Source organism: Macrobrachium nipponense, chromosome 7 (genome assembly GCF_015104395.2).
Source record: "Macrobrachium nipponense isolate FS-2020 chromosome 7, ASM1510439v2, whole genome shotgun sequence".
Taxonomy (NCBI): Eukaryota; Metazoa; Arthropoda; class Malacostraca; order Decapoda; family Palaemonidae; genus Macrobrachium; species Macrobrachium nipponense.
This window is the reverse complement of record NC_061109.1, coordinates 17957128-17974454: the sequence shown is the minus strand read 5'-3', so window position 1 is coordinate 17974454 and position 17327 is coordinate 17957128. Positions and strand designations below refer to the sequence as shown.

The following is a 17327-nucleotide window of genomic DNA, read 5'->3' as shown; positions in this document are numbered from 1 at the left end:
GAGATCTCTCCACCTAGAAAGGTGGTTCCAAAAGCAGTTTCAGCCCAAAAACATATGAGTTCTGATCAGTCTTGTCGCCCTAAGACAAATGAACCTTGTGATTTGCAGAATCACAGTAGAAATTCTGATCAAAATCATAACCAGAAATATGATCAGCCAAAAACTCTAAATTCCAATTCAAATGAAAAGGGATTAAAGAAACAGTCACTTATAAAGGAGAACTTTCCTCCCCACACTAGGAACAGTACTTCCCCTTCCCCTCAAAGGAGTGGGAAGTAGACACTTTTTTACCTTACATTCATGTTTGACATCCTTCAGTGGAACTGTAAAGATCTCAGAGCCCGTGCAGAAGACCTTAAAGTCTTAATTCATGAATTCAATCCAGGGATTATATGCCTTCAGGAGACAATGGTAGGCAACTCTCCTTATAATTCTGGACTAAATTATTCAATATTTAACTCCTCTCCCCCAAGGGGTGGTCGGGCCCATGGAGGTGCTGCAATTATTGTTAATAAAGCTCTGCAGCACTCCATAATACAATTAAATACAACTCTACAGGCTGTTGCTATTTTAGTCATCTTGGAAAAGAGGATAACCGTCTGCTCCTTATACCTTCCACCAGATCTTGTTTTAAACAGTGAAGATATTCAGTCCTTAATTAACCAACTTCCAGCTCCTTTACTTCTCCTAGGAGATTTTAATGCCCACAACCCCCTTTGGGGAAGTCGGATTCTAGACAGTAAAGGGAAATTAATTGAAGACGTTATTGATAGGAATGATGTTATCCTATATAATAATGGGTCAATGACTTTCCACAGTATTCATGATCATCATTTCTCTGCCCTGGACCTTAGTATCTCTTCAACAAGCATCCACCTTGATTTTAGTTGGTCTGTTAACGAAAATTTAAATGGGAGCGATCATTACCCGATCCATTTAAAATATGCTGTGAATGGTCCATCTGAAGTTTTACCGAAGTGGAAGGTAGAGGAGGCAGATTGGGATAAATTCAGTAAGGGCATCATACTAGATAGGGAGTTTGAGTCATTTCCATCTCATCTAGATGCTTATGATTACTTTATTGAATCTACTCTGAAGAGTGCTGAAGGCTCGATTCCCAAAACAAAAGGCAAACCTCGTAGACCTGCAGTTCCCTGGTGGAATAAGACTTGTGGTATTCTGAGGAAAGTTATTAGGAAGTGCTACAGATGTTACAAAACTAGTGGTTCTTCTCAGTCTAAATTAATCTACAAACGTGCTTTAGCCAAGCAACGCCGCTTTTATAAGAGAGCCAAAAGAGAAAGTTGGCTCTACTATATTAATGGAATAAACTCAAAGACTCCACTGAAAGTGGTGGCGCAAAATAAGGAAACTGAATGGGAAATTTGTTGCGTCCCCATTACCCTCATTAATAATAAATGTCACTGATCACAGAGCCCACTGAAGTTGCCAATGAGCTAGGAAAACACTTTTCTGAAGTTTCCAGCGTCAAGAATTATTCTCGAGAATTTCAAAAAATTAGGAATTCTGAAATGATTCTGGAATTCGATTCAGGAAAATCTGAACCATACAACTACAGGTTTTCCTTGAGAGAATTACGGGAGACGCTCTCCTCTAGTGAATCCACAACTCCAAGTGAGGATACAATCATATATGAAATGCTTAAACACCTCCCAGACGATGCCAAAAAATATTTACTGAAGATTATAAACAAAATATGGGAAACTGGAATTTTACCCAACGACTGGAAAATATCCATAGTTGTTCCAATTAAAAAGCCTAATAAAGATGCTTCCCTAGCCACCAGCTATAGACCAATAGCTCTAACCAGCTGTGTGTGTAAGCTGATGGAGAAAATGATAAATACTAGACTAGTTTGGCACTTAGAAACTAAAGGATTAATATCATCATTTCAATTTGGTTTCAGGAAAAACCGCTCCACCCTTGATCCGTTGCTGAGGCTGACCAACCAAATCCAGCAAGGATTCGCCAAACAATGTCAGACCATCGGAGTATTTTTTGACCTCGAAAAAGCATATGACACTGCCTGGAGAATTGGCATCATGAAAAAATTGCACAAGATGGGCATATGTGGAAGAATGATCAGATTTATATATTCCTTTTTAACAGACAGATTTTTTAAGGTAAAAGTGGGAAACTCTTTCTCCCAACCTTTTTTGTGGAGGAGGAAGGAGTTCCCAAGGAAGTGTTTAAGTGTAACACTCGTTTCAGTGGCAATAAATAGTGTGGTTGAAAAAATCTTGCCTCCTGTTAAATGCTCACTTTTTGTTGATGACCTTGCAATATACTGCACAGGATATGATTCATTGTCAGTATGTAAACATCTGCAAAGGTCTATTAACGCAATTACTAAGTGGGCTGATGAGAATGGTTTTAAATTCTCCTCTTCCAAAACAGTTTCAGTAAGATTTACCAGATGCCGGCGTGTGGAAGAAGTTCCCACACTTAGTTTAAGAGGATCTATCATTCCTTATGAAAGTGAAGTAAAATTTCGGGGATGATTATTGACCACAAACTAACATGGGCCAGCCACATAAATGCCCTAAAGATTAATGTGAAAAAATCTTTGAATATTTTAAAGGTTGTTTCTGGTTTTAGTTGGGGGGCTGATAAAAAAATCCCTTTTGAGGCTATATGACTCACTGTGTCGCTCCAAGCTAGACTATGGCTGTCAGATCTATTCCTCAGCTTGTAAAACCAAGCTAAAGGAATTGGATGTTGTACAGAACATGGGGGGGAAACATGGGGTTGAGAATATGCTCAGGGGCTTTTAGAACTTCTCCTGTTGAAAGCATATATGTCGACACAGATCATCTTCCCCTAGATCTAAGAAGGCAAGAGCTAGGGTTGCGATTCGTGGCTAGAATGAAAAGTGCTCCCAAAAATCCCTCCTTTGAAGTACTTAAGGAAACAGACTTGCGGAATTTCTCTGGAACAAGAGCTTCTAAACTATTCCAAATTTGACTGAATGAGGATGTTAGGGATAACCATCTCAAATCCCAGAAAGTCCTGGAAGTAAAACATCCTGTAAATCCTCCATGGCTTATTCCTGAAGCATTAGTATGCAAGAAATCATTTAAGAAGAAGGATTGTACTGAAGAAGAGATTAGGGGAAAATTCTTAGAGCACGACGTTACCCATGCCAATTATGTGAAGATTTATACAGATGGATCAAAGTCAGATAGTGGTGTTGGGTGTGCTGTTATCCTTGGTGATACAGCATATACAGCTAAATTACCTGACTTTGCATCAATATTCACTGCCGAAGTAACAGCCGTAGTCTCTGCCCTAGACTTAGTCCTTCAAAGTAGTGACACTAATTTTGTCATATACTCTGATTCTAAAAGCACTTTAGAAGCTATCAAAAGTTTATTTATAGCTTTCATCCATTAATCCAAAAGTTTCAGGAGTCACTTTTCGTATATATTGTCTGCGTAAGTCGGTCTCTTTCTGTTGGGTTCCTTCTCACGTGGGGATTCACAGAAACGAGACTGCAGACAGGGAAGCAAAAGCTGCTAGCGCTCTGCCAGAAACAACCATCAGGAGAAGCATTAGGAAAAATATACAGCCGTGGCCTTCGTCATTCCAGCTTGACAGACGAGCAGAGGTTATTTTAACGAGGTTAAGGATAGGGCAGACTTATTTAACCCATCAGTTTATTTTAGAAGGAAGCAGCCCACCATTGTGTGCTTACTGTGACGAGATACAAACAGTGGAGCACATTCTGATTGTTTGCCCCAGATATTTTAACCAAAGGGAAAGATATTTCCAGGGTAAATCCCTCTCAAATATCTTGGGAGATGAAGCAGACATTTCTGCTCTCATCTCCTTTTTAAAGTGTATAGAAATTTTTAATAACATTTAGATAAATTTTTATAAATCATATACAGATTTTTAGACATTAAACTATTTTTAATATATACGTATTACTCCATTCATTAAAAATCATATTTTTAATTTATTTATTAGTTACGTCTAATTTTATGAATCATTTCTTTCACTAATTCATTCATTCATTTACCATAATTTAACCTTCATTACGGCGCTGAATGGCCTTCTTGGCCCCAGTGCCTGGGTTTTAGCCCTAAATATCATACATCCATCCATCCATCCTCCCAACCCCAAGCTGTGGTACAGGCAGTCCCTGTTGCCCAGCTTAGTCAACCCTCCACTTCAAAGACTCAACCTCAGCAACAATTTGTCCTGTTGCAGAGCCAGCCGTCTCAGCAACTCCAGAGTTCGGCTACGTTTGTCTCATCCCCGGCCTTCAACGCCTCCTTTGAATCACAAGGGGCGTTTCAAGGCTATAACAGATTTGCCAGGGGTAGCAGAGCAAGAGGGGCCTTCCGGCACAGAGCTGGCGCTAGAGCCTCCTCCAGAGGAAGAGGTTTCCGGGGAAGCTGAGGAGGTAGACCCTCATCTAGCCAGTGAGAATTCCCAGGTAGGAGGGAGGCTGTACCTCTTCCGGGACCGTTGGAAGTTCAGCACGTGGGCTCACAGCATAATATCAAAAGGCCTGGGGTGGAGTTGGATAAAAGGGCCTCCTCCACCAACCAGTTTCTATCAAATCCCATGGCGGAACTATTGGACTATGTCAAAGACCTTCAAAAGAAGGTAATAAAGAAAGTCAGACACCTGAAATTTCAAGGGGGCTTGTTCAGCGTCCCAAAAAAGGACTCGGACAAACGAAGAATAATTCTTGACTTGTCCCATGTGAACTTATACATTCAATGCGTCAAGTTCCGCATGCTAACCGTCTCGCAGGTGCGGACCTTGCTTCCCCATGGGGCCGTCACCACCTCTATAGATCTTACAGATGCTTACTATCATGTTCCGGTAGCAAGGCCTTTTTCTCCCTTCCTAGGCTTCAGACTAGGAAACCAGGCTTACACCTTCAAGGTCATGCCATTCGTGCTCAATATAGTGCCCAGAATATTCACAAAGATAGCAGAGACAGTAGTGTAGGAATTAAGAGCTCAAGGAATAATGCTAGTAGCCTATCTAGACGATTGGCTCATTTGGGCAACCAGCGACAAGGAGTGTCACAGGGCGACAGCCAAAGTAATCAAATTCCTATAATATCTAGGATTCCAGATAAACAGCAAAAAGTCCCGCCTTTTTCCGGCATCATGCTTTCAATGGTTGGGAATACAATGGGACCTGACCACACACAAGCTATCTATCCCGCCGGAGAAGCGCAGAGAGATAGCGAAAGCTACGAGACTATTCCTTGAAGCTATTCCTTGAAGCGAAAGCTACGAGACTATTCCTCAAGGACAAGCAGGCGTCTTGGAGGAACCAAGAAAGAGTCTTAGGTTCACTTCAGTTTGCTTCAGTAACAGACGTTCTGTTAAAAGCCAAACTGAAGGACATCAACCGGGTTTGGCGGACGAGAGCCAACAGGAGGTTCAGAGACAAAATCTCCCGGATCCCGCCAATATTGCGGAAGAGACTCCGTCCTTGGACGAAAGTCACGAATCTAGCGAAGTCAGTACCGATACGATTCCCTCCGCTGGCTTTAGTAGTCCACACGGACGCCTCACTGAGCGGGTGGGGAGGCTATTCCCAGTACGAGAAGGTTCAAGGGACATGGTCGGTAACATTCTGCCAGCTTCATATCAATATACTAGAAGCTGTGGCCGTATTTCTGACCCTGAAACGACTAACTCCAGCCAAGAAAATCCACATCAGACTAGTCTTGGACAGTGCAGTAATAGTTCACTGCATAAACAGAGGAGGTTCCAAGTCAAACCACATAAATCATGTGATGGTGGCAATCTTTTCACTAGCAGCGAAAAACCATTGGCATCTGTCAGCCACTCACCTGGCAGGAGTTCGAAATGTTGTTGCGGGCACACTGTCCAGGACAACTCCGCTGGAGTCAGAATGGTCCCTAGACACAAGATCATTCGCTTGGATTTGCCGACAAATTCCGGGCCTTCAAGTAGACCTGTTTGCCATGGAATCCAACCACAAACTGCCGTGTTATGTGGCTCCCATTTTGGACCCTCTGGCTCACGCCACAGATGCCATGTCCATAGACTGGAACAATTGGCAGAGGATTTACCTATTTCCACCCATAAACCTCTTAATGAAAGTCCTAAACAAACTCAGATCTTTCAAAGGACAGATAGTGCTGGTAGCTCCCAACTGGCCAAAGAGCAATTGGTTTCCTCTTCTAGTAGAGTTTAGACTCCGCCCCAGGCGGATTCCCAACCCGAGGCTGACGCAAGTAGTACAAACTCGAACTGTCAGCTTCCTCAAAAATTGAGAATGCCCTAACTTTATGGACTTCATGAAGTTTGCGGCACAAAAGGATGCCAATATTGACCCTCTAAACACTTTGTTCCTAGATTCAGACAAAAGAGAATCGACACTACGGCAGTATGATTCAGCAGTGAGAAAGCTAGCCACCTTTCTAAAAGACTCAAAGGTTCAGACAATGACTACGAATCTGGCAGTTTCATTCTTTAGGACTGTTTTAAAAAGGTCTAGCAGCTAGTACCATTACCACAACTAAATCTGCCTTGAAGAAATTTCAGCTTGACTTTAATATCAATCTAACAGATTCGTATTTCTTGTCTATCCCGAGAGCTTCCGCCAGGCTGAGACCGGCAGACCGTCCTCACAAGGTCTCCTGGTTTTTTAAATGATGTATTCAGACTAGCTTCAGACACTGATAATGAATCATGCTCATATATAACCCTTCTCAGGAAAACATTATTCCTAGTGAGTCTGGCCTCAGGAGCCAGAATATCTGAACTGTCGGCTCTCTCTAGAGAACCAAATCATATTGGTTTCCTCCCGTCTGGAGAAGTTCTGATCTCCCCAGATCGAAAATTCCTGGCAAAGAATGAGGACCCACAGAATAGGTGGTCTCCGTGGAAGATTGTCCCTCTTCCACAAGATCTATCTCTAGGCCCTGTAAATACATTAAAAGCCTATCTGGACAGAACTTCTAAAAAGTCTTCAGGCCCCTTATTTATTAGAGAGAATGGTGGAACCATTTTCCTGAAGGCCATCAGACAACAAATTCCTTATTTCATTAAACAAGCCAACCCGGACTCAGTTCCCCACTTACACGATATCCGGGCAGTGGCTACCTCAGTTAATTATTTTCATCATATGAACTTCGACGACCTTAAAAAATATACGGGTTGAAAATCTCCGACAGTATTTAAACGCCACTATCTAAAGTCTTTAGAGGCCCTTAAATATTCAACAGTGGCAGCAGGGAACGTCGTTCTCCCTGATACAGCCTAGTTATAATGGTAAAATTACTATTCTTAATGGTTAATAACCACCTTTTAGTACTTTCTCTCCTACCTGCCTCGCTTGTAATTCCTACCTTTTACCTTGGCCCTGATCTGGATTGCACATCAACCCACTCCTGTATTGTACATAGTCGTGGAATACTATATTGTAAATATTTTACTATTGTACTACTTGGTGATGGTATTGTTTTGGTCATACCAGAATTTTGTACATATATATCTTTGCTATTATAATGTCATAATTTTAAGAAACATTATTGATAAGGAGTTTTATTAAAATCGCATTAATAGTCAATACAAAATTTTATTTCTCCTTCCAGAAGCTTTGCTTACACTTTAATCACCAAGCTTGTGTGGCCAATTCTCTGTTACTATTTCACAGGACGACACAGGTCAAGCCCAGAAAAGGGATTTTGACAAAGGAAAAATCTATTTCTGGGTGAGGACCTGTGTCGCCCAGTGAACCCATCCCACTCTTCCTTCCTCACCCTGAGGTGGCCCAAGCTTGGGTGCTATTTCAGGAATGTCGGGCGGGGCGTTAGTAGTAGCAATAGATGGCTGTGGAATGGCTCCTCTCTAGAGCAGGGGAATTTGAGAAGGGAGAAGTCTAATTGGCAGAGGACCTCTGGTAGTGGTTTTCACACGCCCCAGATACCATACTGACGCCCTATGAGGGTGAGCGAGCCGGGTAGTATCCCTGGCATTCCATATGGCTTTTTCTCTTGTATATTTAGCAATTATCTATACTTTAGAAATGAGTGCTATAAGGAGCATTTCGCTGGGCGACACAGGTCCTCACCCAGAAATAGATTTTTCCTTTGTCAAAATCCCTTTTATAGTTTGCCAAAGAGCTTGTCTGTAACTGGGTTAATATGGTTTGTAATATTCATTTTTGTACATGAACTTTCCTGTCAGATAATACTTAGCTTATCACGACAGAATTCAAAACTCGCGGCACACGCGACAGGTAGGTCAGGTGATCTACCTTACCCGCCGCTGGGTGGCAGGTGTGAGAACCAATCCCACTTTCTTGTCAGATTTTCTCTGTCGCCCGGCTTGACAACACCTGTTGTTAAGTCCTCATGATAGTTGGATTTATTTCTCGTTGCCGAGGATTATTTGGATTGTCTTTTTGGTGAAGTACCCTTTGTCCGTTGGCTTGGCATACGCTATTTTGGATTGTTTTTTGGATTTTTCTTATAATGGCTGATTCTGATCTTAAAAAATCTACTGTTTTTCGAGTGTGCTCTGTGAGTGAATGCAAAGTGAGGCTACCTAAAGCATCGGTAGATCCTCACAATGTATGTATGGGTTGTAGAGGTAATGAATGTTCTTTCAATAACCCGTGTAAGGAGTGTGAAAGGTTGGATGAAGATGGATGGAAGTCTCTTTCTTCCTATTTAAGGAAGTTAGAGAAAGATAGGGTCCGTAAAGCTTCTTCTAGGAGCTCTAGTAGATCGCGTATTAGCGAACCTGATGTAGAGAACCCTGCTGTAGATTTAGTACCTTCTCCAGTTTCAGCCCCTGCTCCCAGCATCGAACCTGAAGATTCGCTTTCGGAGGTGGCCTCCATGAGAGCCACGATTAGGAGTATGGAGAGCAAAATACGCTCGCTTGAAGGTAAGAGTGATAGTGCCAGTGAATTGTGCAGTGCTCCTAGTGCAGTGGAGGGTGCGTCTAACGCTTCCAGGCCTAGACCTCTTCCAGACTCCCAGACCCAGTGGAGGAGGAAAGTCAGCAGCCGCAGGAAGGTTAGGGAGAACCCCCACCGGTCAGACGTCCCCTCGGCAGATCCTGATGCATGTTCCCAGGCTGCCTTGGATCGAACCAAGAAAGAAGTGTTGCGCTAGTGCTTCTCTTCATCTTTGTCGCCCTCTCCTAAGCGCGGATGGAGCACCTCAGAATCATCGCGCCCTCTCAAGAGAGCCTGGAAGGCGCCTTGCGCCCTTTCCTCCAGCCCTGAATACTTCTCGGAAGAGCCGGAGGTAGAAACCAAGAGATTCAGGAGATCACTAGAACCCTCTTCTCCTTTTCGCCCTCGACCCTCATCTCCAGTTGAAGCGTTCGAGAGATCGCCGGCGCGCATTCTAGCAGGTCTGCAGGCGCAGATCTCAGCTCTGGCTGACTCCCTTGCAGGGAGTTCTCACTGTCGGAAGGACGTCTCGCTCCCGGTGAAGAAGTCTAAGAAGGACTGCATGGATTTCTCGCCTCCTGCAGGAAGGTATCGAGAGCCTCACAGCCGCGCTTCTTTTGAGCAAGAACGCAATAGGGACTTCTCTCCGAGCAGGTGCTTCTCACCCCTGAGCAGGCAACAAGAGCCTGGGAAACTTCTCGCGCCAGACTGGCGCTCTTCTCCTGGTAGGCGCTCGTCCAGAGTTAGACATAAGGAACAGGACGAATGTTTCGCTTCTAGCAGGCGCTCTTCGCCAAGGATCCGTTCTTCTCCTGGCAGGCGTCAAGAGCCTGAAAGGTGCCAGGATTCTGGTAAATACCAGGAGTTTGGTAGGCGCACCTCTCCAAGCAAGTGCTCTTCGCCAGGAAGCCGCTCTCCCTTGGACAGGCGCTTGGAGCCTGGTAGGAGCATTTCACCAGAAGTTCGCTCTTCGCCAGAGAGACTATCTCCTCTTGACAGACGCCGAGAAGCGAGTAGGCGCCCAGAGCCTAGTAGGCGCCAAGAAACCAGTAGGCTCCGTTCACCGAGCAGGCGCCCTTCCCCAGGTAGCCGCTCTCTTCTGGACAGACACACAGAGCCTTGTAGGCGCTACCCATCGGGTAGGCGCTCTTCGCCGGAGAGCACTTCTCCCCGTGGCAGGCGCCAAGAGTCTGGCAGGCGCTCTTCTCCTGGCAGGCGCTCCCCCCTCGACACGGCCTTAGGATATGACATGCGCGCCTCTTCTAGTAGGCGCTTTCCTAGAAAGAGCTCCCCTCCAGGCAGCCGCTCTTCGAAGCGTCATTCTTCAGAAGAGGAGCAAGAGGCTACGGATGAAGAGTTATCAAAGGATTCTTTGGTCTCTTCATACAAGAGGCTTACAGACCTCCTTTTGCAAGAGTTTGGAGATGCACTCTCTGCTGTTGCTCCTCCTTCACCTCCTCCTTTATTTTCGACGGCGAAGAGTACCAAGACTTCTTCGTACGTCAAGATGAAGCCTACCGTCTCGATGAAGAAGGCCCTTAAAGGTTTCGGTGATTGGTTGGTCTCCAAGGAGGAAAAAGGAAAGACCTTGTTTTCTTTCCCGCCTTCCAAGCTGACAGGAAAGATGGGCTTTTGGTACGAGTCAGGGGAGCCTTTGGGCCTGGTTCTTCCATCATCCGCGGACTGGGACTTCTCTTCGTTGGTGGATTCCGGTCGTCGCTTAATTCAGCAAAGACGACGTGGGGAATGAGTGAGTTGGACCACCTTCTGAAGGGAATGTTCCGGGTCCTCGAAGTTTTTAACTTCCTTGACTGGTACCTGGGAGTGTTGGCAAAGAAGACGCAAGCCCAGGAGTCCCTTTCTCCTGAAGATCTTCATTCGGTCCTGTCTTGTATGGACAAGGCAGTGAGAGATGGCTCTGGCGAGGTAGCTTCTCTTTTCGGAGCTGGAGTTATCAAGAAGAGGGCAGTGTACTGCTCTTTTCTGACAAAAGCAGTTTCACATGCACAGAGGGCCTCTCTGTTGTATGCTCAACTCTCACCACAACTTTTTCCGAAGAAGATTATCCAGGACATCTCGAGTGCCCTTTCAACGAAGGCCACGCAGGATATGTTGGCCCAATCTGCTAGGATTCCTAGGACTTCTTTCCAACCTAAACCCAAGAAAGAAGCTACTTCAAGACAAGAGCCCTTTCGAGGAGGCCCTCCTTCCCGCTCCTCCTCCTCTAGAGGAACAAGACCTCCTAAGAGAGGAAGGACCTTCTCTCGATCTATTAGGTCGAAGAAGTAGTGCCCATGTCCTCCAGACTACAGTAGGTGCCAGACTACTGAGTTTCTCAGACGTCTGGGCCCAGAAGGGGGCAGACAACTGGTCCCTCTCAATCATCAGGAAGGGGTACCTCATTCCCTTCATTTCAAGACCTCCCTTGACCACAACACCAAGGGAGTTGGTGGCCAAGTACAAAGACCCTCACATGAACAAGCCCTTGCTCTAGCAGTAGAGCTTATGCTGGAGAAGGAAGCTATAGAGCTAGTGAAACAGCCCCTTTCCGTGGGTTTTTACAACCGCCTCTTCCTAGTTCCCAAAGCCTCAGGAGGATGGAGACTGGTTCTGGACGTAAGCGCCCTGAACGTCTTTGTGAAGAAGAGAAAGTTCGCCATGGAGACGACATCTTCAGTTTTAGCAGCTCTTTGCCCGGGGGACTGGATGGTGTCACTAGACCTTCAGGACGCTTACTTCCACGTGCCGATCCATCCTTCTTCTCGAAAATTCCTACGGTTCATGTGGAAAGGAAAAGTTTTCCAATTCAGGGCCTTGTGCTTCGGCCTCTCGACAGCCCCCAAGTGTTCACGGGGCTCATGAAAAATGTAGCACAGTGGCTACATCTGGAGGGAGTGAGGGTTTCCCTCTACTTAGACGACTGGCTTATCAGGACCTTCACAAGACGTTGACCCTGGCAAGTTCTCTGGGACTATTAGTGAACTTCGGAAAATCGCAGTTAATCCCCAGCCAAGATCGGATCTATCTGGGGATTCGGACGGTTTCTCCGGATTTTCGTGCGTATCCATCTCCAGAAAGGATAACCCGTTGTTCAGAGAAGGTCGCAACCTTTCTAGAGAAAGATGTATGCACAGCGAGGGAGTTGATGAGTCTGTTGGGGACACTCTCCTCGCTGGAGCAATTCGTTTCTCTAGGAAGGTTGCACCTGAGACCACTACAGTTCTTTTTTAATTGAAACTGGAACCGCAGAACTCAAGATCTAGAATTCCGCTTCAAGATCTCGAACGAGGTAAAGAAGGATCTCCTCTGGTGGGCGGACCCTCTTCGCTTCGCGGAAGGTATTTCCCTACACATGCCGAACCCCAACCTAGTGTTATTTGCAGATGTGTCGGACACAGGTTGGGGAGCGACGCTAGGTTCAAGAGAAGTGTCAGGCACCTGGGAGGGGGAACAGGTGTCCTGGCACATCAACAAAAAGGAGTTGATGGCGGTTTGGCTAGCACTAAAAGCCTTCGAGCCCCTTGTCCAGAAGGCAGCGGTTCAGATCAACTCGGACAACACCACAGCCCTGGCTTACATCAGGAAGCAGGGGGGGACCCACTCCTTCTCCCTGTACGAAACAGCAAGAATGCTTCTTCTGTGGTTGGAGGAAAGGAGGATAAGACTCCTCACAAGATTCGTACAGGGAGAAAGAAATGTCAGAGCCGACCTTCTGAGCAGGAAAAACCAGGTCCTTCCCTCAGAGTGGACTCTTCACTCGGACGTATGCAAGGAGCTGTGGAGGACGTGGGGCAGACCTCATTTGGATCTATTCGCGACCTCCAAGAACGCGAGGATCGACCTTTACTGCTCCCCGATCTCAGACCCGAGAGCAGTAGCGATAGATGCATTTCTGCTGGACTGGAAGAACCTAGACCTTTATGCATTCCCTCCTTTCAAAATTCTGGGAGAGACGCTAAGGAAATTTGCAGCATCGGAGGGAGCAAGGATGACCTTGATAGCTCCGTTCTGGCCCGCCCAAGACTGGTTCACAGAGGTACTGGAATGGTTAGTAGACATTCCAAGATCCCTGCCACTAAGGATCGATTTGCTCAAACTGCCCCACTTCGACAGGTATCACAAGAACCTCCCCGCTCTCAGTCTGACTGGATTCAGACTATCAAGAGTCTGGTCAGAGCGAAGGGTTTTTCGGCAAAGACTGCAAGGGCTATTGTCAATGCACGAAGACCTTCCTCCATCAAGGTCTACCAGTCGAAGTGGGATGTTTTTCGACGTTGGTGCAGGAATCAGAAGCTTTCCTCCTCCAGTACCTCTGTGACCCAAATAGCAGACTTCCTCCTTTTCCTGAGGGACAGATGCGGTCTCAACTATAAAGGGTTACAGGAGCATGCTATCTTCAGTGTTCAGGCACAGGGGATTGAATGTCTCGGAAGATAAAGATCTCCACGACTTGATAAGATCTTTCGAGACTACTAAGAAAGTCTCTATTTTAACCCCAAGCTGGAACCTCGATGTGGTCTTGCTTTTCCTGAGGTCCTCGAGATTCGAACCACCTCAATCAGCTTCATTTAGAGACTTGACGATGAAGACATTGTTTCTCATGGCGTTGGCTTCGGCTAAGAGAGTTAGTGAGTTGCAAGCCTTAGAAGGAAGTGTTGGATTCAAGGGAGACTCCGTGATTTGTTTCTTTCCTTCTTTCATAGCTAAAAACGAAAATCCCTCCTTGCCTTGGCCCAGGAGTTTTGAGATAAAAGGCTTATCCTCTCTGGTCGGAGTAGAAGCAGAAAGGACTCGTTGCCCTATAAGAAGCCTTAAGTTTTATCTCCAGAGAAAGAAAAAGCTTAGGGGCAACATGGACAACCTCTGGTGTTCTGTAAGAGATCCCAGTAGGCCTTTGTCAAAAAATGCTCTGGCATTCTTTATTAGGAACCTAATAAAGGAAGCTCACGCAGCATGTAACCAAGACCATTATAAGCTTCTGAAAGTCAAGGCGCATGAAGTGAGGGCCATCGCCACGTCGTTGGCTTTCAAGAAGAATATGTCGCTGCAGAATCTCATGAAAGCGACTTTTTGGAGGTGCGACTCAGTCTTCGCCAACCACTACCTGAGAGACGTGAGAATTACGTATGAGAAGTGCTTTGGGTTAGGCCCGTACGTATCGGCGGATTCAGTGCTGGGGCAGGGAGCTGAAGCATATCCTTTTTAAAATTTTCCCATTTGGTAATTGTCTTGTGTTTTTTAGGGTTGTATGAAAGAGGATGCAGGTAGGCATCTCTTTCAATCGTATTACTAACATTTAGTATTTTGGTTAGGTGATTTGATTTGTGCTTGAGCTCCTTGCATTGGTAGTGGACAGGTTCTATCATTTAAGTGGGCGGATCCCCTTTGACAAGACCCTAACTGGATTCTACCAAGTAAGCAGAGACAGTTCCCATTGGTAGACCCAAAGAGTTTTTCAGCTGTAGGTCACGCCCTCGCTGTAACTCTTCAGGCAACGCAGACTAATAGACAGTAACTATGAAGTCTTCTGCCTAAAACAGGTAAGAACCAAGGTTTTTATATCCTATAACATGTGTTGTTTCCCCTTTCTTTGTACTTGAGTGTCTCTTTCCCTCCACCAAGGGTGTCAATCAGCTAAGTATATATCTGACAGGAAAGTTCATGTACAAAAATGATATTGTTAGTATACAATAAAGTTTTGTACATACTTACCTGGTAGATATATACGATTGATGGCCCTCCCAGCCTCCCCTCGGGAGACAGGTGGAAGAGAAAATCTGACAAGAAAGTGGGATTTGTTCTTACACCCGCCACCCAGCGGCAGGTAAGGTAGATCACCTGACCTACCTGTCGCGTGTGCCTCGAGTTTTTAATTCTGTCGTGACGTCAGAGACGTAAGCTAAGTATATATCTGCCAGGTAAGTATGTACAAAACTTTATTGTATACTAACAATGTCATATTGACTAGTAAATCAAAACTTCTTTCAAGTAATAATGCTGAGTCTTACAGTCTATCTGTGATCAGGGATTTATTTAGGTGGTCTGGCAGCTGACTCAGCTAGAAAGGGGATTTTGGCAGCTGACTCTGCCAGTAAGGGGATTTTGGCAGCTGACTCTGCCAGAAAGGGGATTTTGGCAGCTGACTCTGCCAGAAAGGGAAAATCCCCTTTGATCACCATTTGACTTCCTCTTTTCTGTAGTACCTGCTTCAACAATACTCCCTTCTGTGCCTCATTGTGATCATATGCCAACATTGCATGACTGGTGGTAGTGGAGAATTTGGTGGTTGTATTGAAGACCAGGTAAAACTGGATATAGAGCCATCTAGGGAGAGAAGGTTTTTTTTCTGCAATTGCGGCAACTCACTTTCATTACGTCAATGATATTTTTGCCATCTTCCATGCAAGTTCATGTACAGTACATGTAACTTTTAGTCTTCTTAACTCTCTTTGTCTTGTGATATCTGCTGTTGTTTTTTAACAGACACTTACAGTGGGTTTCTTCTTCTTTGTGTGTTTTTAATACTTAATTAATTTTAATATAACTTTGTTACTAATCTGTATATGTTGTTAGTTTTTATAAATTATGATATTTTATAAATTTGAAATTAGGCTGAAATCTTAGTTTTATACAGAGGTTCATTCTTTCTTTGTGTTAGAAATAATTTGCATAGTTAAAGGTAATCCAGTTGGTTCTGAGAAGAGGCTTTTTTTCGCACCTGTAAATGAAAGTAAATGAGACTGTGATACTTATAATTCATTTGTTCATTTAATTTGTGTAAAGTAGGCTTCTAGTCTGTACATTTTTCAAACAGGGAATCATGCAGATGCACTCAAGCTTCTCTTAACAAATGCACCAGTGGCCTCCAAAGGAAAGAACGAACAGGTTAAGGACATGGCTCTAAATTTGGTTCTAAAGGTAATGATTTGTATGTTGATGTTATTCTTTTACTACAAAACTTAGGGTAAATGACTAATTTGTATGTAAATGGCTAATTTGTATATACATACCTTGACTGTTGTTTATCAGTGCAAAACTTAGGGCAAATGACTAATTTGCATGATAGGTATATATGTTGGTCTCTTTATCAATGATATATTTAATACAGAAACTAAGGGATGGAAGAGTAAATAAAACAGTATACTTATAAAGTGCATATAGGATATATTTTATTTTAATGTTGAATAGAAATTGCAGAGACAAGGAAACAGGACAAGAACAGTGTTAGAATTGAAGTTTTCATCTGCTTGCATCTTTGTGCTGGACTTCAGGTCACAACAGAGTGCCTCCCATTGCATTATTTATACAGTGAACAACTGCATACAAAATGCTTCAAATACACAGACAGTTTAATTTTTCTAGTTTATAGATGTTTGTAAAGTTACTTATGCCTGCATGTCAAGGTTAAAATGTTGAAACACATACACTTCAGCATCTCCATAGATTGTTCAAGCTAGTATAATACAGGTTGTTGTTACAGATTAGGTATTTTGATAACAAATTTTTCTTTTCTTGAGACTGATTCCTTGAATTTAACCATCTGCAGGTATTGTTATCAGTTAACAAGTCCCAGATGGATCAGATCATTGCTGCCCTTGACAAGACGCACCTTGATGTCCTCATGAAGTATATATACCGGGGATTCGAACGGCCATCTGAGGGATCGTCAGCAATTCTTCTAGTCTGGCATGAAAAAGTCTACAATGTAGGAGGTGTTGGGTGCATTGTGCGAGTTCTGACCGACAGAAAGAGGGTCTGAGATAAGGTTTAATTCTATAAACCTTAAAGTTTTGACTTGACTGTAATCGAATCTTTTCTCTGCATGGAATGCAATTCCTGTTGAGTGATTCCTTGATAATTTTGAGGTCCATATTATTATTATTATTGATTTTTTTTATACAGTTGTTAGATTTGTAGTTCTCATGAGTTGATTCTGCATTTTTGGTTGCCCTGAAAAACATGTTGATGAAAAGTGGTTGCATTTAATACTTTGTTGTACACAATTTTTTGTTCTCCTGAGTTATTGAACTGTGCATATATGTGACTACCAAAGATATCCGGTAAGTAATAATTTACAGACATTATTATATTTTAAAGTTGATTATGTATTGGTATTATAAAGGGATGTTTTTATTTTGATGTCTCTTATTTTCCCAAGAATGACTGAGTTTTGTCTTACTTAATCCATAAAAGGCACATACCAGTGCGATGTTGGTTAAGTAAATGTAGTTAAGTAGAAAAGAACAAGAAATAAGAGATGTTATGTTTACTGAGCATTGTCTGCAAAAGTGAAACAGTCATGAGAAAATAATAACAGTTAAGTAACTCGTGAACATGCATAGACCTGGACTGAGACATCAGCCACTTTCATTTCCACATGCATTCATTTTGTATTTTGA

General features: G+C 43.9%; 1 protein-coding gene across 1 annotated transcript in view; it reads left to right on the top strand.

Annotated features, from left to right (window-relative positions):
* The window catches only part of LOC135217343 (actin-related protein 2/3 complex subunit 5-C-like), a 34570-nt gene extending 17506 nt beyond the window's left edge, over positions 1 to 17064 (top strand). The window contains exons 2-3 of the mRNA XM_064253151.1: positions 15743 to 15846; positions 16475 to 17064. Coding sequence (XP_064109221.1) covers positions 15743 to 15846; positions 16475 to 16687 — 317 coding nt within the window. The 3' untranslated portion in view covers positions 16688 to 17064. The remainder of the gene's footprint in view (positions 1 to 15742; positions 15847 to 16474) is intronic.
* The last annotated feature ends 263 nt before the right edge of the window (positions 17065 to 17327 follow it).